This window comes from Oncorhynchus clarkii, chromosome 9, assembly GCF_045791955.1.
Source record: "Oncorhynchus clarkii lewisi isolate Uvic-CL-2024 chromosome 9, UVic_Ocla_1.0, whole genome shotgun sequence".
NCBI classification, from domain to species: domain Eukaryota; kingdom Metazoa; phylum Chordata; class Actinopteri; order Salmoniformes; family Salmonidae; genus Oncorhynchus; species Oncorhynchus clarkii.
Genome location: NC_092155.1, coordinates 10,007,334 through 10,034,093, shown reverse-complemented (window position 1 = coordinate 10,034,093; position 26,760 = coordinate 10,007,334). Strand labels below are relative to the sequence as shown.

General features: G+C 44.8%; 1 protein-coding gene across 1 annotated transcript in view; it reads right to left on the bottom strand.

Moving 5' to 3' along the window:
• Window positions 1–24,250, bottom strand: part of LOC139417038 (sema domain, immunoglobulin domain (Ig), transmembrane domain (TM) and short cytoplasmic domain, (semaphorin) 4F) — a 98,254-nt gene extending 74,004 nt beyond the window's left edge. The window contains exon 1 of the mRNA XM_071166272.1: window positions 23,340–24,250. Coding sequence (XP_071022373.1) covers window positions 23,340–23,430 — 91 coding nt within the window. The 5' untranslated portion in view covers window positions 23,431–24,250. The remainder of the gene's footprint in view (window positions 1–23,339) is intronic.
• Window positions 24,251–26,760: the final 2,510 nt, after the last annotated feature.

Below are 26,760 nucleotides of genomic sequence, written 5' to 3'. Positions count from 1 at the left end.
GTTCATTTTGAGACACCGTAGCCAATATACAATTCCTCAAAATAATCAGAATTAATCTAAGATAACTCAAGAAATCTGTAATACATTTTTATGTTTTGCCAAGGAGATTTTAGTAGCGCAATTTCACATCTAACTAAGATGTTTGGGTGCTGTATTCCTCAATGAAATAATGTGCATGAAAACAAGTTGTCTCTCGTTGAATGACAACAAAGATTATTGAAGAATCCCTACAGTTGACCAATCACGGAAGAAGGGGCGTAGACTCCGGCTGGCCTTGAGAAGTCCAAAAGGAACAAAAATGTCACAAAATGTTGTCATAATATAGGCACAAACTGTTCTGAACTGTTTCGTCTAGGAAGCATGTGGACGCCTTTGCACACACACATCCATGTGACATCGCATTAACTGTGTTATTCAAGTGGTTTAGATATCAAAATGCTGAATGAAGAGCTTCACTGTAAAAAAAAACACATACAGACAGCCATTATGATATTCCAATGGGAACTTTTCTGTCTACGGAATATTTATTCTACTGCATTATGACATCACAATGGGAACACCTTCCTCTATCCAATCAGCCAGTCTTTCTGTGTTCTGAGGAACTGCATTATGACATCACAATGGGAACACCTTCCTCTATCCAATCAGCCAGTCTTTCTGTGTTCTGAGAAACTGCATTATGACATCACAAGGGGAACACCTTCCTCTATCCAATCAGCCAGTCTTTCTGTGTTCTGAGAAACTGCATTAAGACATCACAAGGGGAACACCTTCCTCTACCCAATACTGCAAGTTGTTATTCACGTAATAATAAAGAATTCCCCTCGACCACGCCCACAAATTGGGGAAAACAAACATTCTTTCCAATTGACCCCCGTTAAAAAAGAGTCAACTGTGTTGTCCATTTTTTGTTATACAGAAATAACAAAACATGCCGAAAAGCTGCTGTTCTTTAATGTACATTTAACCAGGTGAAAAATCCCGACCTAATGTTCACAACGCTCCCACATAGGGAAATAGAGCCTGAGAGAAGAAGAGCCCTGTGGAGACCAGGTGTCACTGTAGACTACATGTAGCTGTGTGTGTGTGGAAACATTTCATCACAGGTAAGACATTTGACTTGATTAGTATAGTCTGTTAGTAACTCCACTCACTACCTGTATAGTCTGTTAGTAACTCCACCCACTACTTGTAGTTCTATAGTCTGTTAGTAACTCCACTCACTACTTGTATTGTCTGTTAGCAACTCCACTCACTATCTGTAGCTGTATAGTCTGTTAGTAACTCCACTCACTACCAGTAGCTGTATAGTCTGTTAGTAACTCCACTCACTACCTGTAGCTGTATAGTCTGTTAGTAACTCCACCCACTACTTGTAGTTCTATAGTCTGTTAGTAACTCCACTCACTACCTGTAGCTGTATAGTCTGTTAGTAACTCCACTCACTACCTGTATAGTCTGTTAGTAACTCCACTCACTACCTGTATAGTCTGTTAGTAACTCCACTCACTACCAGTAGCTGTATAGTCTGTTAGTAACTCCACTCACTACCTGTATAGTCTGTTAGTAACTCCACTCACTACCTGTATAGTCTGTTAGTAACTCCACTCACTACCAGTAGCTGTATAGTCTGTTAGTAACTCCACTCACTACCTGTAGCTGTATAGTCTGTGTGTTTGTGTTGTTGGTCTTTGCTAGCTTCATGTTCTGGTCGGTAGCTAACTAGCACTCCCTCACGTTGCTGCTAGGACCGTCATGAAAAAGGGGCATGGTGGAAGCGCTACAATATCATGTCTTAGTCTGGAGTGAGAACGTTCAGGAACATCATCTTTAGACAATCTTTAGACATGTTCTGCTTTTCTTACATTTTGTTTTGGAATTAACTAAACCAAGCGGAAATGAAAATTGAGTTTGAAAAAGGTAAATTTTAGCTGTGAGCCAATAGGTGACCACAGGTTGTTTTCCCCACAGGCAGACAGGGAGCTAATTCTAATTCTAAATCAAGTTCTAATTCTAATTCTAATTCTAAATTGAATTCTAATTCCAATCCTAAATAGAATTCTAATTCTAAATTGAATTCTAATTCTAATACCGACTGGGAGTATCATCAGCTTAGTGCTTTTATGTATGGGACCTTTATGACATCACAGAGAGATGAAAAATGTGCATAGACTTTATTATTAAATAGAAAAAACCTTATGTAGGATATCAGAAAGCGAAGAACTGAGGTCGTGAAAAACACCTGGCTGGGTGACACACACAGAGACCAGAAGGGGCTACTAAATAGGGCTGTCACCAGCAGTGAGTGTGTGTGTGTGTGTGTGTGTGTGTGTGTGTGTGTGTGTGTGTGTGTGTGTGTGTGTGCACGTGCGCATGCGCATAATACAGTAGTATGAGCAAGAGGCATGTACTGTAGGGCTTAAAATGGAGGGAAGGTGGGGGGGAGAGAGACAGAGACAGAGACAGAGACAGAGAGGGAAGGAAGGAGAGACAGAGAGAGAGAGAGACACACCCTATGCTACTGTGTCTCGGCTTTTCTAACACACATGACATCTTCACCAAAACAAAGCGCTTGACTCTGCACCCGATATAAACTTTAATGCAGTATCCTATTAACACACCTTTGTCCCCGAGGCTAAAGAGTTTAAGGCTTCCACTGCAATACATGACAATTACCTTTTTAAAGTAGTTCAACTGGAATATCTAGTGTGAGGGAAAATTGATGATCCTGTAAATACCTGGGTAAGCTGTGTGTATTTACATATCAACAAGTAACCAGCCTTTTAATAGACAATACATGTTACTGTTGTGTTGTGTTGGTCAGTGGGACATGAAGAGTCTGAATGTGTTGGTTTGAGGTGGAACATGAAGAGTCTGAATGTGTTGGTTTGAGGTGGAACATGAAGAGTCTGAATGTGTTGGTTTGAGGTGGAACATGAAGAGTCTGAATGTGTTGGTTGGTCAGTGGAACATGAAGAGTCTGAATGTGTTGGTTGGTCAGTGGAACATGAAGAGTCTGAATGTGTTGGTTGGTCAGTGGAACATGAAGAGTCTGAATGTGTTGGTTGGTCAGTGGAACATGAAGAGTCTGAATGTGTTGGTTGGTCAGTGGAACATGAAGAGTCTGAATGTGTTGGTTTGAGGTGGAACATGAAGAGTCTGAATGTGTTGGTTTGAGGTGGAACATGAAGAGTCTGAATGTGTTGGTTGGTCAGTGGAACATGAAGAGTCTGAATGTGTTGGTTGGTCAGTGGAACATGAAGAGTCTGAATGTGTTGGTTGGTCAGTGAATGTGTTGGTTTGAGGTGGAACATGAAGAGTCTGAATGTGTTGGTTTGAGGTGGAACATGAAGAGTCTGAATGTGTTGGTTGGTCAGTGGAACATGAAGAGTCTGAATGTGTTGGTTGGTCAGTGGAACATGAAGAGTCTGAATGTGTTGGTTGGTCAGTGAATGTGTTGGTTTGAGGTGGAACATGAAGAGTCTGAATGTGTTGGTTGGTCAGTGAATGTGTTGGTTGGTCAGTGGAACATGAAGAGTCTGAATGTGTTGGTTGGTCAGTGAATGTGTTGGTTTGAGGTGGAACATGAAGAGTCTGAATGTGTTGGTTGGTCAGTGGAACATGAAGAGTCTGAATGTGTTGGTTGGTCAGTGGAACATGAAGAGTCTGAATGTGTTGGTTGGTCAGTGAATGTGTTGGTTTGAGGTGGAACATGAAGAGTCTGAATGTGTTGGTTGGTCAGTGAATGTGTTGGTTGGTCAGTGGAACATGAAGAGTCTGAATGTGTTGGTTGGTCAGTGAATGTGTTGGTTTGAGGTGGAACATGAAGAGTCTGAATGTGTTGGTTGGTCAGTGAATGTGTTGGTTTGAGGTGGTTGGTCAGTGAATGTGTTGGTTGGTCAGTGAATGTGTTGGTTTGAGGTGGTTGGTCAGTGAATGTGTTGGTTGGTCAGTGAATGTGTTGGTTTGAGGTGGTTGGTCAGTGAATGTGTTGGTTTGAGGTGGTTGGTCAGTGAATGTGTTGGTTTGAGGTGGTTGGTCAGTGAATGTGTTGGTTTGAGGTGGAACATGAAGAGTCTGAATGTGTTGGTTGGTCAGTGAATGTGTTGGTTTGAGGTGGTTGGTCAGTGAATGTGTTGGTTTGAGGTGGTTGGTCAGTGAATGTGTTGGTTTGAGGTGGTTGGTCAGTGAATGTGTTGGTTTGAGGTGGTTGGTCAGTGAATGTGTTGGTTTGAGGTGGTTGGTCAGTGAATGTGTTGGTTTGAGGTGGTTGGTCAGTGAATGTGTTGGTTTGAGGTGGTTGGTCAGTGAATGTGTTGGTTTGAGGTGGTTGGTCAGTGAATGTGTTGGTTTGAGGTGGTTGGTCAGTGAATGTGTTGGTTTGAGGTGGTTGGTCAGTGAATGTGTTGGTTTGAGGTGGTTGGTCAGTGAATGTGTTGGTTTGAGGTGGTTGGTCAGTGAATGTGTTGGTTTGAGGTGGTTGGTCAGTGAATGTGTTGGTTTGAGGTGGTTGGTCAGTGAATGTGTTGGTTTGAGGTGGTTGGTCAGTGAATGTGTTGGTTTGAGGTGGTTGGTCAGTGAATGTGTTGGTTTGAGGTGGTTGGTCAGTGAATGTGTTGGTTTGAGGTGGTTGGTCAGTGAATGTGTTGGTTTGAGGTGGTTGGTCAGTGAATGTGTTGGTTGGTCAGTGAATGTGTTGGTTGGTCAGTGAATGTGTTGGTTTGAGGTGGTTGGTCAGTGAATGTGTTGGTTTGAGGTGGTTGGTCAGTGAATGTGTGGGTTTGAGGTGGTTGGTCAGTGAATGTGTGGGTTTGAGGTGGTTGGTCAGTGAATGTGTTGGTTTGAGGTGGTTGGTCAGTGAATGTGTTGGTTTGAGGTGGTTGGTCAGTGAATGTGTTGGTTGGTCAGTGAATGTGTTGGTTGGTCAGTGAATGTGTTGGTTGGTCAGTGAATGTGTTGGTTTGAGGTGGTTGGTCAGTGAATGTGTTGGTTTGAGGTGGTTGGTCAGTGAATGTGTTGGTTTGAGGTGGTTGGTCAGTGAATGTGTGGGTTTGAGGTGGTTGGTCAGTGAATGTGTTGGTTTGAGGTGGTTGGTCAGTGAATGTGTTGGTTTGAGGTGGTTGGTCAGTGAATGTGTTGGTTTGAGGTGGTTGGTCAGTGAATGTGTTGGTTTGAGGTGGTTGGTCAGTGAATGTGTTGGTTTGAGGTGGTTGGTCAGTGAATGTGTTGGTTTGAGGTGGTTGGTCAGTGAATGTGTTGGTTTGAGGTGGTTGGTCAGTGAATGTGTTGGTTTGAGGTGGTTGGTCAGTGAATGTGTGGGTTTGAGGTGGTTGGTCAGTGAATGTGTTGGTTTGAGGTGGTTGGTCAGTGAATGTGTTGGTTTGAGGTGGTTGGTCAGTGAATGTGTTGGTTTGAGGTGGTTGGTCAGTGAATGTGTTGGTTTGAGGTGGTTGGTCAGTGAATGTGTTGGTTTGAGGTGGTTGGTCAGTGAATGTGTTGGTTTGAGGTGGTTGGTCAGTGAATGTGTTGGTTTGAGGTGGTTGGTCAGTGAATGTGTTGGTTTGAGGTGGTTGGTCAGTGAATGTGTTGGTTTGAGGTGGTTGGTCAGTGAATGTGTTGGTTTGAGGTGGTTGGTCAGTGAATGTGTTGGTTTGAGGTGGTTGGTCAGTGAATGTGTTGGTTTGAGGTGGTTGGTCAGTGAATGTGTTGGTTTGAGGTGGTTGGTCAGTGAATGTGTTGGTTTGAGGTGGTTGGTCAGTGAATGTGTTGGTTTGAGGTGGTTGGTCAGTGAATGTGTTGGTTTGAGGTGGTTGGTCAGTGAATGTGTTGGTTTGAGGTGGTTGGTCAGTGAATGTGTTGGTTTGAGGTGGTTGGTCAGTGAATGTGTTGGTTTGAGGTGGTTGGTCAGTGAATGTGTTGGTTTGAGGTGGTTGGTCAGTGAATGTGTTGGTTTGAGGTGGTTGGTCAGTGAATGTGTTGGTTTGAGGTGGTTGGTCAGTGAATGTGTTGGTTTGAGGTGGTTGGTCAGTGAATGTGTTGGTTTGAGGTGGTTGGTCAGTGAATGTGTTGGTTTGAGGTGGTTGGTCAGTGAATGTGTTGGTTTGAGGTGGTTGGTCAGTGAATGTGTTGGTTGGTCAGTGAATGTGTTGGTTGGTCAGTGAATGTGTTGGTTTGAGGTGGTTGGTCAGTGAATGTGTTGGTTTGAGGTGGTTGGTCAGTGAATGTGTGGGTTTGAGGTGGTTGGTCAGTGAATGTGTGGGTTTGAGGTGGTTGGTCAGTGAATGTGTTGGTTTGAGGTGGTTGGTCAGTGAATGTGTTGGTTTGAGGTGGTTGGTCAGTGAATGTGTTGGTTGGTCAGTGAATGTGTTGGTTGGTCAGTGAATGTGTTGGTTGGTCAGTGAATGTGTTGGTTTGAGGTGGTTGGTCAGTGAATGTGTTGGTTTGAGGTGGTTGGTCAGTGAATGTGTTGGTTTGAGGTGGTTGGTCAGTGAATGTGTGGGTTTGAGGTGGTTGGTCAGTGAATGTGTTGGTTTGAGGTGGTTGGTCAGTGAATGTGTTGGTTTGAGGTGGTTGGTCAGTGAATGTGTTGGTTTGAGGTGGTTGGTCAGTGAATGTGTTGGTTTGAGGTGGTTGGTCAGTGAATGTGTTGGTTTGAGGTGGTTGGTCAGTGAATGTGTTGGTTTGAGGTGGTTGGTCAGTGAATGTGTTGGTTTGAGGTGGTTGGTCAGTGAATGTGTTGGTTTGAGGTGGTTGGTCAGTGAATGTGTGGGTTTGAGGTGGTTGGTCAGTGAATGTGTTGGTTTGAGGTGGTTGGTCAGTGAATGTGTTGGTTTGAGGTGGTTGGTCAGTGAATGTGTTGGTTTGAGGTGGTTGGTCAGTGAATGTGTTGGTTTGAGGTGGTTGGTCAGTGAATGTGTTGGTTTGAGGTGGTTGGTCAGTGAATGTGTTGGTTTGAGGTGGTTGGTCAGTGAATGTGTTGGTTTGAGGTGGTTGGTCAGTGAATGTGTTGGTTTGAGGTGGTTGGTCAGTGAATGTGTTGGTTTGAGGTGGTTGGTCAGTGAATGTGTTGGTTTGAGGTGGTTGGTCAGTGAATGTGTTGGTTTGAGGTGGTTGGTCAGTGAATGTGTTGGTTTGAGGTGGTTGGTCAGTGAATGTGTTGGTTTGAGGTGGTTGGTCAGTGAATGTGTGGGTTTGAGGTGGTTGGTCAGTGAATGTGTTGGTTTGAGGTGGTTGGTCAGTGAATGTGTTGGTTTGAGGTGGTTGGTCAGTGAATGTGTGGGTTTGAGGTGGTTGGTCAGTGAATGTGTTGGTTTGAGGTGGTTGGTCAGTGAATGTGTTGGTTTGAGGTGGTTGGTCAGTGAATGTGTTGGTTTGAGGTGGTTGGTCAGTGAATGTGTTGGTTTGAGGTGGTTGGTCAGTGAATGTGTTGGTTTGAGGTGGTTGGTCAGTGAATGTGTTGGTTTGAGGTGGTTGGTCAGTGAATGTGTTGGTTTGAGGTGGTTGGTCAGTGAATGTGTTGGTTTGAGGTGGTTGGTCAGTGAATGTGTTGGTTTGAGGTGGTTGGTCAGTGAATGTGTTGGTTTGAGGTGGTTGGTCAGTGAATGTGTTGGTTTGAGGTGGTTGGTCAGTGAATGTGTTGGTTTGAGGTGGTTGGTCAGTGAATGTGTTGGTTTGAGGTGGTTGGTCAGTGAATGTGTTGGTTTGAGGTGGTTGGTCAGTGAATGTGTTGGTTTGAGGTGGTTGGTCAGTGAATGTGTTGGTTTGAGGTGGTTGGTCAGTGAATGTGTTGGTTGGTCAGTGAATGTGTGGGTTTGAGGTGGTTGGTCAGTGAATGTGTGGGTTTGAGGTGGTTGGTCAGTGAATGTGTGGGTTTGAGGTGGTTGGTCAGTGAATGTGTTGGTTTGAGGTGGTTGGTCAGTGAATGTGTTGGTTTGAGGTGGTTGGTCAGTGAATGTGTGGGTTTGAGGTGGTTGGTCAGTGAATGTGTTGGTTTGAGGTGGTTGGTGGAAATGGAATTTGGAATATTTTTGAATAAATCTCAACATTCCGTCATCACATTCCACACACTGTGGAATCACTGCAAGCTGGTGATTGTGATAGAAGTTAACTCTTCAGAACAGATCTAAGGTGAAAATCTAGCATCTCATTCTCAGGATCTAGGAACCTAGAGCTAGGGTGAGTTTCCCCCAAACCTCGACAGTAAAGAGTGAACACTACCTCTGTAGTTGTGTACTTGACAGTGTGCGTGACCCTCCCGACCCCTTCTTTCCCCTCCTCCTCCTCTTTTTTGCTGACAAGGGGTTTGTTGTAGAGTGAGAGACAGACAGAGTGAGAGACAGACAGAGTGAGAGACAGACAGAGAGAGAGACAGTGTGTATGTTAAATGTTTACTGTTAATTTTATTGTTTATTTCACTTTTGTATATTATCTACCTCACTTGCTTTGGCAATGTTAACACATGTTTCCCATGCCAATAAAGCCCCTTGAATTGAATTGAGACAGAGAGAGAGAGAGAGAGAGAGAGAGAGAGAGAGAGAGAAAACAAACAGAGAATGGGCCAACTCCATATCCATTACTGAATACACTGACCTGACACACACCCTGACCTGACACACACCCTGACCTGATACACACACACCTGACCTGACACACACGCACTGACCTGATACACACACACACACACACACTGACCTGATACACACCCTGACTTGATACACACACACACACCCACTGACCTGACACACACCCACTGACCTGGAGTAATGGGACAGGGTCAGACAGTCAATCAACAGTGGCTGGGCAATGGGCCATGGTTTAACCCTATAGGAACAACCGAGCAATACCACATGAACTCCTGCTGTTAGTATAATATAGTAATATCATGTAACTCTATGAGGACAGTCCCCAGTATTAACATTGGTAAGTTAATGCATAGGCTGCATCCTAAATTACACCCTATTCCCTCCCATAGTGCACTGCTTTTGAACAGGGCCCTTAAGGCTCTGGTGAAAGTAATGCACTATATATACATATACTTATTTTCCACCATAATTTGCAAATAAATTCATTAAAAATCCTACAATGTGATTTTCTGGATTTTTCTTCTCATTTTGTCTGTCATAGTTGAAGTGTACCTATGATGAAAATTACAGGCCTCTCTCATCTTTTTAAGTGGGAGAACTTGCACAATTGGTGGCTGACTAAATACTTTTTTGCCCCACTGTATATATTTAGGGTCACTGCGTGGTTCATATATATACAGTTTATCAGGGTACGTTTTTTTTAAATGGTCGTCAATACTGTTGAAACAATTTATTTTAAGTTTTTCTATACATTTTAATATGTGTATCTACTTTTTTAAAGTAAACACCAGCAGTCAACTTGTGCAACGTGTTAGGAGATAAAGCAGATGGCGTTCTTCATTTCACCTGTCACATTATTCAACGTTATGAAGTTTACCGTAGTTCCCCAGAACAGTTGAGCCAGTCAGGTGTTTGTTTGTGAAGAGCACAATGGGAGAAAGCCGGAGCAGGTGAGTCCAGCTGTGTATTGACAGGGGTCTCGTTTTGAATTGAAAGTTAAGTGGTGTTTTGCTTCAACAGAGTGATCAGGGACGTGCAACTGTAGTTTTCCTTCACATAAAATACATTAGTGCACCACATTCAGCAGAAAACGGATTCCTTTTCATCAGGAGGAGGGAGGAAAAGGAGTGGAGGAGGTGAAAGAAGGGAAGAATTCATCCTCCTACAACATCCTTAAGTCCTGTACTGCCATAATGTAAACTATTCATTATACACCTCCCACACACACACACACACACACACACACACACACACACACACACACACACACACACACACACACACACACACACACACACACACACACACACACACACACACACACACACACACACACACACACACACACCTCCTACAGTATGGTAATATGTCACAAAACAGGAAGAATCATGCGGAGAGGAAAGGAGCGAATCCTACGTGGAATTATCAAAGAAATGTGAAAGAAGGTCCATTATGTTGATTATATGACCCCTGACTTCATGACTTCTACAGACACATCGGTGTGTGTGTGTGTGTGTGTGTGTGTGTGTGTGTGTGTGTGTGTGTGTGTGTGTGTGTGTGTGTGTGTGCGCGCGTGTGCGTGTGTGCGTGCGTGCGTGCGTGCGTGTGTGTGTCTGGGCTCGTCATTCACAACGGAGGAAGATCTTGGATGACCTTTAGCCACCAACAATGTGATGCTTCATCAGAAGATCTCACGTATCAGGGAGGGTGTTTTATTCATTAATGAATTTTGCTGATGGACCAGACTCCCTCTTTTGTTCTCTGTGGGAGGGAGGGAGGGAGGAATACCTCCCAAGAGCATTCTGGGTATTGACCTTTATAAGGCTGAGGTTCCCTCCCTCCCTCTCTCTCTCATCAAATGAAACAGGACTCTTATTCTCTCTCTCTCTCTCATCGACTGAAACAGGACTCTTATTCTCTATCTCTCTCTCTCTCATCGACTGAAACAGGACTCTTATTCTCTAGATCAGGTCAGCCTGGGTTTTTGCTGATTCTAATAACCATCGTATCATCAACCTTTGATGATTTGAATCAGCTGTGTAGTGCTAAGACAAAAAACAAACGGTGAACCCAGGAGGTCCCCGGGACCGAGTTGGGGAAACCCTGCTCGGGAACGGGGAACGGGAACGGGAAACCCTGACGGGGAACGGGAACGGGAAACCCTGCTCGGGAACGGGAACGGGAACAGGAACGGGAACGGGAACAGGAACGGGAACGGGAAACCCTGCTCGGGAACGGGAACGGGAACGGGAAACCCTGCTCGGGAACGGGAACGGGAACGGGAACGGGAACGGGAGTCAAGATCACTTTCTGAGTCAAAATGCAAGCCGAGATCTACCGCTCTGATTTTTATTTTCATGACTTAGAAAAAGACCGGAAGCATATACAACCTTAACAGTTCTGTAGCAATGAGGTTTGTTTCGTTAAGGCCCAACACATTATACATAATACGTTTTCAGCCTCCACCCAAACTGACCAAAAGGGGACACCACCGTCTTCCAGCTGATGGCAAAACTCGAGTGGCACCACATTGTTTCTGCCTCATGTCAACATTCATGTTGTTACTCCTATGAACAGAGAAAGTTAAATATTCCTGAATATTTAAAAAAACAAAAAAAACAAGCTTATCTATATATTTTCCTACTACTTCCTACTACTTCCTACATTCATTACAGTGGTTGTCCTCATTCATTACAGTAGTTGTACTCATTCATTACAGCTACAGTGGTGGTTGTACTCATTCATTACAGCTACAATGGTGGTTGTCCTCATTCATTACAGTGGTTGTACTCATTCATTACAGCTACAGTGGTGGTTGTACTCATTCATTACAGTGGTTGTACTCATTCATTACAGCTGCAGTGGTGGTTGTACTCATTCATTACAGTGGTTGTACTCATTCATTACAGCTACAGTGGTGGTTGTACTCATTCATTACAGTGGTTGTACTCATTCATTACAGCTACAGTGGTGGTTGTCCTCATTCATTACAGCTGCAGTGGTGGTTGTACTCATTCATTACAGTGGTTGTACTCATTCATTACAGCTACAGTGGTTGTACTCATTCATTACAGCTACAGTGGTGGTTGTACTCATTCATTACAGCTACAGTGGTGGTTGTACTCATTCATTACAGTGGTTGTACTCATTCATTACAGCTGCAGTGGTGGTTGTACTCATTCATTACAGTGGTTGTACTCATTCATTACAGCTACAGTGGTTGTACTCATTCATTACAGCTACAGTGGTGGTTGTACTCATTCATTACAGCTACAGTGGTGGTTGTCCTCATTCATTACAGTGGTTGTACTCATTCATTACAGCTACAGTGGTGGTTGTACTCATTCATTACAGTGGTTGTACTCATTCATTACAGCTGCAGTGGTGGTTGTACTCATTCATTACAGTGGTTGTACTCATTCATTACAGCTACAGTGGTGGTTGTACTCATTCATTACAGTGGTTGTACTCATTCATTACAGCTGCAATGGTGGTTGTACTCATTCATTACAGTGGTTGTACTCATTCATTACAGCTACAGTGGTGGTTGTACTCATTCATTACAGCTACAGTGGTGGTTGTACTCATTCATTACAGTGGTTGTACTCATTCATTACAGCTACAGTGGTGGTTGTACTCATTCATTACAGTGGTTGTCCTCATTCATTACAGCTACAGTGGTGGTTGTACTCATTCATTACAGCTACAGTGGTGGTTGTACTCATTCATTACAGCTACAGTGGTGGTTGTACTCATTCATTACAGTGGTTGTCCTCATTCATTACAGCTACAGTGGTGGTTGTACTCATTCATTACAGCTGCAGTGGTGGTTGTCCTCATTCATTACAGCTACAGTGGTGGTTGTACTCATTCATTACAGCTACAGTGGTGGTTGTACTCATTCATTACAGTGGTTGTACTCATTCATTACAGCTACAGTGGTGGTTGTACTCATTCATTACAGTGGTTGTACTCATTCATTACAGCTACAGTGGTGGTTGTCCTCATTCATTACAGCTACAGTGGTGGTTGTACTCATTCATTACAGCTACAGTGGTGGTTGTACTCATTCATTACAGCTACAGTGGTGGTTGTACTCATTCATTACAGCTACAGTGGTGGTTGTACTCATTCATTACAGTGGTTGTCCTCATTCATTACAACTGCAGTGGTGGTTGTACTCATTCATTACAGCTACAGTGGTGGTTGTACTCATTCATTACAGTGGTTGTACTCATTCATTACAGTAGTTGTACTCATTCATTACAGCTACAGTGGTTGTACTCATTCATTACAGCTACAGTGGTGGTTGTACTCATTCATTACAGTGGTTGTACTCATTCATTACAGTAGTTGTACTCATTCATTACAGCTACAGTGGTTGTACTCATTCATTACAGCTACAGTGGTGGTTGTACTCATTCATTACAACTGCAGTGGTGGTTGTAGTGTGAGTGGAAGTAGGAAGAACGTGATTTTTAAAGTGTCGAATACAAATTGTTGAATACTAAGTGTTGACAGGGCTGAGTAAGAACTTTAAACATGAAGTCCCTCATAAAAACAGCTCTTTGCTGTATTCGTTGACAGTCTCTAGTCGTGGTTTTAAATGTTTTGAAACAGCAGCTCTTTGCTGTATTCGTTGACAGTCTCTCTCTAGTCGTGGTTTTAAGCGTTTTGAAACAGCAGCTCTATGATGTATTCGTTGACAGTCTCTCTCTAGTCGTGGTTTTAAATGTTTTGAAACAGCAGCTCTTTACTGTATTCGTTGACAGTCTCTCTAGTCGTGGTTTTAAACGTTTTGAAACAACAGCTCTATGCTGTATTTGTTGACAGTCTCTCTAGTCGTGGTTTTAAACGTTTTGAAATCTCACAGTAGCTTTCTTTTATGCCATGCTACATTACTGCAGACACGGTAATCTGAGCCATCCGATTGGCCAGCGGTCGGCCTATAGTGCAGTTGATTTGCTCTCCGGGCCCGCTGGGAAATCAGAGTTTATACCTTCAGACACATGAAATGGTTCCAAATGGGAACATGTCGCCTACCCGGTGAGCAGGGCAGCTGAATCAGAATTTTCTCCTGCTCTCTCTCTCGTCTCTCCGCTGCAGACATATAGTGAGCAATATGTTTGGAACATCAAATAGCAATAAAATGATAATATTGAATCGCAATACATATAGAATCATGAGATTCACAAGAACCGCAATACATATAGAATCATGAGAATCACAAGAATCGCAATACATATAGAATCGGTACCTAAACATTGTAATACTATCGCATCGTGAGGTCCCTGGCAATTCCCAGCCCCAGTATTTACCGTGCTATGTAAGAAGGAATCTACCAAAGCCTGTTTGTGACAGAGAGAGTGGGAGAAAGAGAGAGAGGGTTGAGTGGCGTGATTGTGTGTCTGTGAGATAGAGAGCATAATTTAAAGAATAAGGAGAGCGAGAGAGCGAAAGAGAGGAGAGAAATAGAGAGAGATTGAGCATGAGAGAGGAAAGAGGCTTTTGGAGATTTTAAAGCCCCTCTCTGTCTCTCTCTCTCTCTCTCTTTATCTATCGCTCTCTATATCTATATATCTGTCTCTCTCTCTCGCTCTACGTCTCTCAGCTCTATCGATAAAAGAGGACTGTGTCTCTATATAGAGGGGAATAGGGAATATAGCAAATATAGTGCACTAAATTTGACCGGAGCCCTATGGGAGCTGTAGTGCACCATATTTGACAGGAGCCCTATGGGACCTGTAGTGCACTATCCTGTATAGGGCATAGGGTGCCGTTTTGGGACACAACCCGACTAAAAGCATTTCTGATTGCATTTCTTATTCCCTTGAAAGCACTTTACCCTGCTAGTATCAGCCAACACTACTAACAGTCCTCCCCATGGCTCAGAGAGAGAGGGGGGGTTGGGGGGGGGGGGGGTGGGCAGAGTGAGAAAGAGAGAGAAATAGAGGGAGCGAGGAAGAGAGAGAAAGAGAGAGTAGAGAAAGAGGGATGGAGAGGGCAACCAGTGAAGAAAAAACACCAAAGTAAATACAATCCATATTTATGTTTATAAATTTAACTTTTTGTACTTTAACTTTTTGTACATCATTACAACACTGTACAGTGCATTCGGAAAGTATTCAGACCCCTTGACTTTGTCCCCAAAAAATTACGTTACAGCCTTATTCTAAAATTGATTAAATCGTTGTTTTTCCTCATAAATCTACACAAAATACCCCATAATGACAAAGCAAAAACAGGTTTATAGACATTTTAGCAAATGTATAAAAGAGATTCAACTGAAATATCACATTTACATAAGTATTCAGACCCTTTACACAGTACTTAGTTGAAGCACCTTTGGCAGCGATTACAGCCTCAAGTCTTCTTGGGTATGACACTACAGGCTTGGCACACCTGTATTTGGGGAGTTTCTCCAATTCTTCTCTGCAGATCATCTCAAACTCTGTCAGGTTGGATGGGGAGCATCGCTGAACAGCTATTTTCAGGTCTCTCCAGAGATGTTCGATCGGGCTCAAGTTCGTGCTCTGGCTGGGCCACTCAAGGACATTCGGAGACTTGCCCTGAAGCCAGTCCTGTATTGTCTTGGCTGTGTGCTTAGGGTCGTTGTCCTGTTGGAAGGTGAACCTTCGCCGCAGTCTGAGGTCCTGAGCGCTCTGGAGCAGGTTTTCATGAAGGATCTCTCTGTACTTTGCTCTGTTCATCTTTCCCTTGATCCTGACTATTCTCCCAGTCCCTGCAGCTGAAAAACATCCCCACAGCATGATGCTGCCACCACCATGCTTCACCGTAGGGATGGTGCCAGGTTACCTCCAGACGTGACGCTTGGCATTCAGGCCAAAGAGTTCAATCTTGGTTTTAATATTAGAATCTGGTTTCTCATGGTCTGAGAGTCTTTAGGTGCCTTTTGGCAAACTCCAAGCGGGCTGTCATGCGCCTTTTACTGAGGAGTGGCTTCCGTCTGACAACTCTACCATAAAGGTCTGATTGGTGGAGTGCTGCAGAGATGGTTGTCCTTCTGGAAGGTTCTCCCATCTCCACAGAGGAACTCTGGAGCTCTGTCAGAGTGACCATCGGGTTCTTCGACACCTCCCTGAACAAGGCCCTTCTCCCCTGATTGCTCAGTTTGGCCGGGCGGCCAGCTCTAGGAAGAGTCTTGGTGGTTCCAAACTTCTTCCTCTGAAGAATGATGGAGGCCACTGTGTTCTTGGGGACCTTTCATGCTGCAGACATTTTTTGGTACCCTTCCCCAGATCTGTGCCTCGACACAATTCTGTCTCGGAACTCTATGGACAACTGTGATTGGTTCAGATTTGGTCCGGTCCAACCAAATTTGGTCTTGTTTGTGGGCGGAGCTCATTTAAATAATCGCCAGTGTGTAGAATAATACCCAAATATGGAAAGGAGGATATTGGATATTTCTACCTTTGTACCTATTAGGATACATCACCATGAAGAGAATGACATTAATATCCATAATGATGTATTCCTGTGGAGTACAGATCAGGGAACCATGATGAAATTCCGTTACAGGGCGTTAATCCACTTCACTTATTGTAGTTCAGTAACCAAAAGAGATTTTTTTTCAAAACTCAAGGTGTGATGTCATAGCTGACGCCCCATTCTTTCTGCAGACGTCTGGGATTCTTAATTCAGAGCAGATATTTTACAGTTTTTGGACACAAACATTTTTTTGATTTTACCATCATTCTGTTACCAAACTTTCATCTGCACTGTTCTTCCAGTAAAATGTGTTTTTGTGTAAAATGTTCGGTGTAAATTGTTAGAAGTTGTTCTTGTGCAAAGAGTTAAATGGTTTGTTAAACTTTGAAATCAATGTTTTTTGTTTGACATCCATTTTAAGTGAAACACCTGAGTCAGCGCAATTTAGTTACCGTGTAGAGAATGTGGGTGTGCTCACCTCACCAAGCTAAATGACTTCCTGGTTACCGTGTAGAGAATGTGGGTGTGCTCACCTCACCAAGCTAAATGACTTCCTGGTTACCGTGTAGAGAATGTGGGTGTGCTCACCTCACCACGCTAAATGACTTCCTGGTTACCGTGTAGAGAATGGGGGTGTGCTCACCTCACCAAGCTAAATGACTTCCTGGTTACCGTGTAGAGAATGTGGGTGTGCTCACCTCACCAAGCTAAATTACTTCCTGGTTACTGTGTAGAGAATGTGGGTGTGCTCACCTCACCAAGCTAAATTACTTCCTAGTTACTGTGTAGAGAATGTGGGTGTGCTCACCTCACCAGGCTAAATGACTTCCTGGTTACCGTGTAGAGAATGTGGGTGTGCTCACCTCACCAAGCTAAATGACTTCCTGGTTACCGTGTAGAGAATGTGGGTGTGCTCACCTCACCAAGCTAAATCACTTCCTGGTTACTGTGTAGAGAATGTGGGTGTGCTCACCTCACCAAGCTAAATTACTTCCTGGTTACTGTGTAGAGAATGTGGGTGTGCTCACCTCACCAAGCTAAATGACTTCCTGGTTACCGTGTAGAGAATGTGGGTGTGCTCACCTCACCAAGCTAAATGACTTCCTGGTTACCGTGTAGAGAATGTGGGTGTGCTCACCTCACCAAGCTAAATGACTTCCTGGTTACCGTGTAGAGAATGTGGGTGTGCTCACCTCACCAAGCTAAATTACTTCCTGGTTACCGTGTAGAGAATGTGGGTGTGCTCACCTCACCAAGCTAAATGACTTCCTGGTTACCGTGTAGAGAATGTGGGTGTGCTCACCTCACCAAGCTAAATGACTTCCTGGTTACCGTGTAGAGAATGTGGGTGTGCTCACCTCACCAAGCTAAATGACTTCCTGGTTACCGTGTAGAGAATGTGGGTGTGCTCACCTCACCAAGCTAAATGACTTCCTGGTTACCGTGTAGAGAATGTGGGTGTGCTCACCTCACCAAGCTAAATGACTTCCTGGTTACCGTGTAGAGAATGTGGGTGTGCTCACCTCACCAAGCTAAATTACTTCCTGGTTACCGTGTAGAGAATGTGGGTGTGCTCACCTCACCAAGCTAAATTACTTCCTGGTTACCGTGTAGAGAATGTGGGTGTGCTCACCTCACCAAGCTTAAATGACTTCCTGGTTACCATGTAGAGAATGTGGGTGTGCTCACCTCACCAAGCTAAATGACTTCCTGGTTACCGTGTAGAGAATGTGGGTGTGCTCACCTCACCAGGCTAAATGACTTCCTGGTTACCGTGTAGAGAATGTGGGTGTGCTCACCTCACCAAGCTAAATTACTTCCTGGTTACCGTGTAGAGAATGTGGGTGTGCTCACCTCACCAAGCTAAATGACTTCCTGGTTACCGTGTAGAGAATGTGGGTGTGCTCACCTCACCAAGCTAAATGACTTCCTGGTTACCGTGTAGAGAATGTGGGTGTGCTCACCTCACCAAGCTAAATGACTTCCTGGTTACCGTGTAGAGAATGTGGGTGTGCTCACCTCACCAAGCTAAATGACTTCCTGGTTACTGTGTAGAGAATGTGGGTGTGCTCACCTCACCAGGCTAAATGACTTCCTGGTTACCGTGTAGAGAATGTGGGTGTGCTCACCTCACCAAGCTAAATGACTTCCTGGTTACCGTGTAGAGAATGTGGGTGTGCTCACCTCACCAAGCTAAATTACTTCCTGGTTACTGTGTAGAGAATGTGGGTGTGCTCACCTCACCAGGCTAAATGACTTCCTGGTTACCGTGTAGAGAATGTGGGTGTGCTCACCTCACCAAGCTAAATGACTTCCTGGTTACCGTGTAGAGAGTGGGGGTGTGCTCACCTCACCAAGCTAAATGACTTCCTGGTCCCTAGCGGTGATGCAACATCCATGTTGTCGTACAATACAAAGAGTATCAGAGTGCTGATCAAGGACCAGTTTTGCCTTTAAGACCACAATGAATAAGATTTCATGATTCAATTATTGAGGAAAGATCTGATTTACTATGACTGTGATATGTGGTTGTTAAGATGAATTCACTAAACGTATTTTAGAAAAGCATTTTACAAAATCTCCCAACAAGGCAGGAACCTGGGAAGAAACCTAGAGAGGAGCCAGGCTTCCGAGGGGCGTCCAGTCCTCTTTTGGCTTATCAGGAGTCAACCCTATGTGCTTCCTGGGTGGCAAAACATGAAGTCCTTTAAACTCCCTTCAGTGTTCCATGATCCGTGATGTCACAACATTGTTAGGTGCGGCGACCATTGTGTCTCAGGGGCATAATCGGTTTCATGTGAGGAGCATTAGAAACAGCAGGCTCTGGAGTGAACTGACCGGAGGAGGGGAGAGGTCAGAGGTCAGGACGGCTCTGCTGCTCCTGCTCGGTTCCCGTCCCACACGCAGATTACGTCCCAAATGGCACCCTATTCCCTACGTAGTGCACTACTTTAGACCAGAGCTCTATGGGACCCTATTCCCTACGTAGTGCACTACTTTAGACCAGAGCTCTATGGGACCCTATTCCCTACGTAGTGCACTACTTTAGACCAGAGCTCTATGGGACCCTATTCCCTACGTAGTGCACTACTTTAGACCAGAGCTCTATGGGACCCTATTCCCTACGTAGTGCACTACTTTAGACCAGAGCTCTATGGGACCCTATTCCCTACGTAGTGCACTACTTTAGACCAGAGCCCTATTCCCTATCTAGTGCACTACTTTAGACCAGAGCTCTATGAGACCCTATTCCCTACGTAGTGCACTACTTTAGACCAGAGCTCTATGGCACCCTATTCCCTACGTAGTGCACTACTTTAGACCAGAGCCCTATGGGGACCCTATTCCCTACGTAGTGCACCAATATGGACCCTTGGAGCTGGTCCTCCGGGGACGAAATAACCGTCTGTTGGTTTCACTTCTTGAATTTGAATCAGAGACTGACTTCTACAGTGGCAAGAGCCTCATGTAAAATGTGTTGACTCTGATGCCTGGTGCACCCCATAGAGACAACCCTGTATCCTGCAGGCTCGGATACTGTCTTTTCACCTCGTCCTTTCACAGCAAGGTTCCACTCTGATGCCTGGTGCACCCCATAGAGACAACCCTGTATCCTGCAGGCTCGGATACTGTCTTTTCACCTCGTCCTTTCACAGCAAGGTTCCACTCTGATGCCTGGTGCACCCCATAGAGACAACCCTGTATTCTGCAGGCTCGGATACTGTCTTTTCACCTCGTCCTTTCACAGCAAGGATCCACTCTGATGGGCACATGGTGGTGATTGTTACTCACATTACAGCCAGTGACACAACGACCAGCTAGACAGACTGCATCCCCACAGGGCTCTGGTCAAAAGTAGTGCACTATCTAGGGAATAGGGTGGTGTTTTGGAGGGACCCTATAAATCACTACAGTAAATGCATGTCATACCCTAGCGGTCGTACGTACTGCACCTAATAGGACCATTTACTATTATGTTAATTGACATGGAATTTCATGTTTTTTTTATTTATCGTTTTAACAGAAAAACAATAAAACAATGACTGTTTAAAAAGTTAAGAAATTCCATTCCATTTGTCACACCCCTACATCACCCCTACATCACCCCTACATCTCCCCTACATCACCCCTACATCACCCCTACATCACCCCTACATCACCCCTACATCACCCCTACATCACCCCTACATCTCCCCTACATCACCCCTACATCACCCCTACATCACCCCTACATCACCCCTACATCACTCCTACTTCTCCCCTACATCACCCCTACATCACCCCTACATCACCCCTACATCTCCCCTACATCACCCCTACTTCTCCCCTACATCACCCCTACATCACCCCTACTTCTCCCCTACATCACCCCTACATCACCCCTACATCTCCCCTACATCACCCCTACATCACCCCTACATCACCCCTACATCACCCTACATCACCCCTACATCACTCCTACTTCTCCCCTACATCACCCCTACTTGTCATTTTTCAACAGGAAAAGTTGAAAACATCTGGTTACATCACAAATAACCTCTCACTGTTATGGAACAGAATTTGTTTGGATAATTCTCTGTCTCTCTCTCTCTCTATCTCTCCCTCTCCCACTCTCCCCCCCTCTCTCTCCCTCTCTCTCTCCCTCTCCCACTCTCTCCCCCTCTCTCTCTCTGTCTCTCTCTCTCTCCCTCTCTCTCTCCCTCTCCCACTCTCTCCCCCTCTCTCTCTCTCTCTCTCTCCCCCCCTCCCTCTCCCCTCTCTCTCTCTCCCTCTGTCTCTCTCTCTCTCTCTCTCCCCCTCCCTCTCTCTCTCTCTCGCTCTCTCTCCCTCTCCCTCTCCCCCTCTCTCTCACTTCCAAAACAAGTCACATGCGCAATTTCAACTAGGAATGTGTCTTGGTTGTTTAGAAATGTACAATTCCACTGAACCAGTTTGATTTCTCCTTTTATTGTTATGTGACATGAAACTATCCAGGCTTCCAGCCCCAGTGAATAGCCTACTATGGCTCTCTATCAAAGTGCCAGATATTTCTGGCATCTACGCGTACTGTAGTTCCACATATTTTCAGCGGTTGGGTCGAACAGAGAGAGCACCACAGACAGACACTGCATCCATTGATTAATCTCCGCGGCAATGACATGACAACCCAGCGAGGGACTGCTCAGAGCAACAGTAACCCAACGCTCCTGGATCACTGACATACAAAGGGTCTGGAACAGAGAGAGAGAGAGAGAGAGAGAGAGAGAGAGAGAGAGAGAGAGAGAGAGAGAGAGGAGGGGGGAGAGAGGGGGAAGGAGAGAGAGAGAGAGAGAGAGAGAGAGAGGGAGAGAGAGAGATAGAGAGAGAGAGGAGGGGGGGAAGGAGAGAGAGAGAGAGGAGGGGGAGGGAAAAGAGAGCGAAAGAGAGAGAAAGAGAGAGAGGGGGGAGAGAGAGAGAGAGCGAGAGAGCGTGAGAGAGAGCGAGAGAGAGAGAGAGAGAGAGGAGGGAAAAATAGATACAGAGAGAGAGAGAGAGAGAGAGAGAGAGAGAGAGAGAGAGAGAGAGAGAGGAGTGTGTGTGTGTCTCTCCCTCTGTGTCTCTCTGCTCTCTGTGTTCATGGCTCTAAGTCAAAAACAGTGATTTGAGATCCACTGGCAAGACAGCGTAAAACTGGAGATGTTCTCATTTGCCAATAAATGACTGTTGCTTTCATTGTGTCTTCCACACGCACGCGCACACACACACACACACACACACACTCTTACCTCACACCATTCTTAGAATAGAGCAATAGATGGGTTAGCTGACAACGTCCTGAAAACGATGTGCTTCAATGGAGCAGAAGTCTGTGTGTCGTTGGGTTTCTGGACGGCCAGATGGCTACCAACAATGACAACAAACTGTCATATGGGGAATTGTAAGTGACTCGTTTCAGCTAGTTTCATCTTGTTCTTGATACCGTGATTTGTTTTGAGGTGTTTTGACTGATTTCATGTCAATGCTAATATGGCTAAAAATTACGCTAGTTAGCTAACCAAGTCACAGTGGGTACAACATCTCCAATGCACTTCCTTATAAAATCACTCTGTTCCCTCTATCACTCTGTTCCCTCTATCACTCTATTCCCTCTATCACTCTGTTCTCTCTATCACTCTATTCCCTCTATCACTCTGTTCCCTCTATCACTCTGTTCCCCCTATCACTCTGTTCTCTCTATCACTCTATTCCCTCTATCACTCTGTTCCCTCTATCACTCTGTTCCCCCTTTCACTCTGTTCCCTCTATCACTCTGTTCCCCCTATCACTCTGTTCCCTCTATCACTCTGTTCTCTCTATCACTCTATTCCCTCTATCACTCTGTTCTCTATTCCCTCTGCCACTCTGTTCTCTCTATTCCCTCTATTCCCTCTATCACTCTGTTCCCTCTATCACTCTGTTCCCTCTATCACTCTATTCCCTCTATCACTCTGTTCCCTCTATCACTCTGTTCCCTCTATCACTCTGTTCTCTATTCCCTCTGCCACTATGTTATCTCTATTCCCTCTATCACTCTGTTCCCTCTGCCACTCTGTTCTCTCTATCTCTCTATTCTCTCTATTCTTTCCATCACTCTATTCCCTCTGTCACTCTATTCCCTCTGTCACTCTATTCCATCTATCTCTCTATCACTCTGTTCCCTCTATCACTATGTTCTCTCTATTCCCTATATCTCTCTATTCCCTATATCTCTCTATTCCCTCTATCACTCTATTCCCTATATCACTCTTTTCCCTCTATCACTCTGTTCCCTCTATCACTCTGTTCTCTCTATTCCCTATATCCCTCTGTTCCCTCTATCACTCTGTTCCCTCTATCACTCTGTTCCCTCTATCACTCTGTTCTCTCTATCACTCTGTTCCCTCTATCACTCTATTCCCTCTATCACTCTGTTCCCTCTATCACTCTGTTCTCTCTATCACTCTATTCCCTCTATCACTCTGTTCCCTCTATCACTCTGTTCCCTCTATCACTCTGTTCCCTCTATGGACACACACTTTCAGCTGGGTTCAAATACACTTGTTGACCTGTCCATTCAGCTCTGGCACCTGCTGAATCAGCTAACCATAAGGTGCTATAGGCTACCTCCAAAGTAGTACACTATATAGGGAATATAGTACAATTTGGGACAGATCACAGGTGCCTGTACTGCATTGTTATTTGTGCTATAATGCAGTAAGAAATACCTGTCTTAAAACAAGTAGCTGTTTCGAGGTTGTTGACGTTCGCTTGACAACATGATGTCTTTATTGTCTGGATCATGTACATGTAGGAACTATAACTGACGCTTACCTCTAACACTGCCCAGAGTGGCCGTCCGAGACCTGGAGAGCGAACACACCGCCGAGAGGAGCCAGAAGATCACCCTGCCAGACGCCCTCATGTTTCGGCTCCGGGCTCACAGTCGTACCGGTAGGCTCTGGTCCTGGGTCCTAGGTTTTAACGTAAAGGTCCCGGTCTCAGCTGAGAGGCGTCATCATGCGAAGAGGCTATAATCCCCGGTGGATGTGTGTTTAGATTCTTCCGTTCAGGGCGCTCAAGAAGAACGCACAATCCGACAACAACACAAGGAAATTTAATACAATGTTAAAACGTCTCTAAAATGGACTAAAATATAATATATATATATCAATATATATAATATATTGTAATTGTTCGTTTGAATTGACTCACAGGCCAATGATAGCGCAGTTTAGAGCTGTTGCCATTGGCGTCGGCTAATGGGGATTCTAATACATCGAATCAAAATCAAATAAAACATCGAATCATATAACTGCATCAGCTTTCAGCGCACAGTCCATTTAGCCATTTGAAGACAGAAACATTGAAATAGCAGAGGTCAACATAAATATGGATTAAATATAAATATTGTTTATGTTATTTCTCACGAACTGCGTGCAAAGTAATGCAAAGTTAGGAGACATTTATAGTGCCATCCTTTGGTAATAATGTCCATTCTGTATCTCGAGCTCTTGAGGTTTTATTCAGCACAAGACGTGTCTCTCTCTCAGCTCCGGTCCCCGTCGCTCGCTCGTGCTGTCCCGCTGTTGGTGGTGAAAAATAATTCAAACCGTCCGAATATAAATCTTAACAAATAATCCCCGTGAACTAAATATGGAACAAATAAATTAAATTCCTCTCGACCTCGGATAAAACAAATTCTACCCCTGGTAAAAGTGAAACGACCGCGGAATAGGAGTAAAGTGTAGATGTAATGTAAATTCGTTGTGAACCGCCTGAAGAGCGCAGAGCCAGTCTCGAGCCCCGCCCCATCGAGTGACACTGGAAACGACAACAGGTAAAGTGATGATGTCATGTGATCAGATTAAATTGATCATAGTACTTGTATAATAATACCAGTGTAGGACTATATACAATATCATGATAACAATATTTATATTTTATATTAGGCCTAATGTTAGTAATTATAATGTTATAAATCCTGATAAATAGATCATGTTAACAACGTGAGGCAGTTTGGCTTTTATAACGTACAGATATTACATTCGAATAGCCATCTGATAAAAAGTGTAAATCAAGACTGAATTTGAGAATATGTATATATATATATAACGTATACGTCTATAGTGAAATGGGTTAACAAATACATGTGATTCCTTTTGACTGAATCTAGACCTCTTTCATTTATTTACGTGTCTCAATTGAACCTGGTAATATTCCCGAGCACATGCAGGGCAAAACAAGGGTTCGTGACGGGACGATTGATGATTAGTGTCAACAGAAGTGTCAGATTAGCGCGTGCGACACAGTGTGGTTCGCGTCTTTGATAAATCCATTGAGGGTTTGCTACTTGTGAAGACTTTTCAACTCGGCCTCCATCTGCCCCCCCCCCCCCCCCCCCCTCTTTCTCTCTCTCTCTCTCTAATCTGGACGAGAACAACAACATCAGAGGGAGCGCGTGGGTGACTCGACTCGCAAGGATTTCACAGGGCCACCGGGGCATGGGTGTAGAGTGGTACCAACCCCGAGGACAAAGGACCAGGACACGGATTAATGTAGAGGAGGAGGAGGAGGAGAGGATGAAGGTGGGGAAATGAAGAATAGAATAAAAATAGAGTTGAAAGACATGAGAATCTGATGAATATATCGACTGTTTTAACACTATAGTAGTCCTTTTTATTAAGGCGTTTTGAAATAGGCTATATTAACTGATTGGAAAGCCCACGGGCATACAGTATAAATACACACAGACAGGGGTGAATCCTAACCTTGATTTAAATCAAATTTATACCTAGTCTCCCCATATGTGCTTAACTATGTGAACAATCTATTTAAATGGACATAATATCAGGAGACACACACACACACACACACACACACACACTCTCTGCAGTGCATTCCCTGCATCAGCTAGCCCCACATCCTATAACATGCGCATGAATTAGCGGCAGGAACCAATCAGGCACAGCGAGAGGTTTTTAAAGGGATTGTCACGGTTACTTATCTGTCCTCCATGGCTGTGTCCTTGATGGAACCCTATTCCCTATATAGTGTTCTACTTTTGACCAGGGCCCTTAGTGTGGTGCACTATTTAGGGGATAGGGTGGTGTTTGGGACACAGAACTCCATATTATTATTCAGCTCCTGGTGTGAGGAAGAGGCAAGCCGTGACCCTGCACTGGTCTGCTTAATGTAGAGGTGTGTGTGCATGTGTGTGTGTGTGTGTGTGTGTGTGTCTGTGTGTGCATGTGTGTGTGTCAGTGTGTATGTGTTTGTGTATGTGTGTGTGTGTGTGTGTGTGTGTGTGTGTGTGTGTGTGTGTACCAGCCAGGGTTAACTCCCACCCTCCTGGTGAGGCAAGAGACATCTGAGTCGTCTCTGTTAATAATGTCTTCTTCATGGATTCACTGGAGGGAGGGAGGGAGGGAGGGAGGGAGGGAGGGAGGGAGGGAGGGAGGGAGGGAGGGAGGGAGGGAGGGAGGGAGATGGCTGGTTTTCTATATAGCAATTTGTGACATCTGCTCCCTCCCTCTTCTTCTTTCTACACTACCCACTCTCTCTCCATCCCTCCCTCTCTCTCTCTCCATCACAATCTCCATCCCTCCCTCTCTCTCTCTCCATCACAATCTACATCCCTGCCTCTCTCTCCATCACAATCTCCATCCCTGCCTCTCTCCATCCCTCCCTCTCTCTCTCTCTCCATCACAATCTCCATCCCTGCCTCTCTCTCCTTCACAATCTCCATCCCTCCCTCTCTCTCTCTCCATCACAATCTCCATCCGCCCTCTCTCCATCCCTGCCTCTCTCTCCATCACAATCTCCATCCCTGCCTCTCTCTCCATCACAATCTCCATCCCTGCCTCTCTCCATTCCTCCCTCTCTCCATCCCTCCCTCTCTCTCTCTCCATCACAATCTCCATCCCTGCCTCTCTCTCCATCACAATCTCCATCCCTGCCTCTCTCCATCTGCCCTCTCTCCATCCCTGCCTCTCTCCATCCCTCCCTCTCTCTCTCTCTCCATCACAATCTCCATCCCTGCCTCTCTCTCCATCACAATCTCCATCCCTCCCTCTCTCTCTCTCTCCATCACAATCTCCATCCCTGCCTCTCTCTCCATCATAATCTCCATCCCTGCCTCTCTCTCCATCACAATCTCCATCCCTGCCTCTCTCTCCATCACAATCTCCATCCCTGCCTCTCTCCATCACAATCTCCATCCCCCCCTCTCTCTCCATCACAATCTCCATCCCTG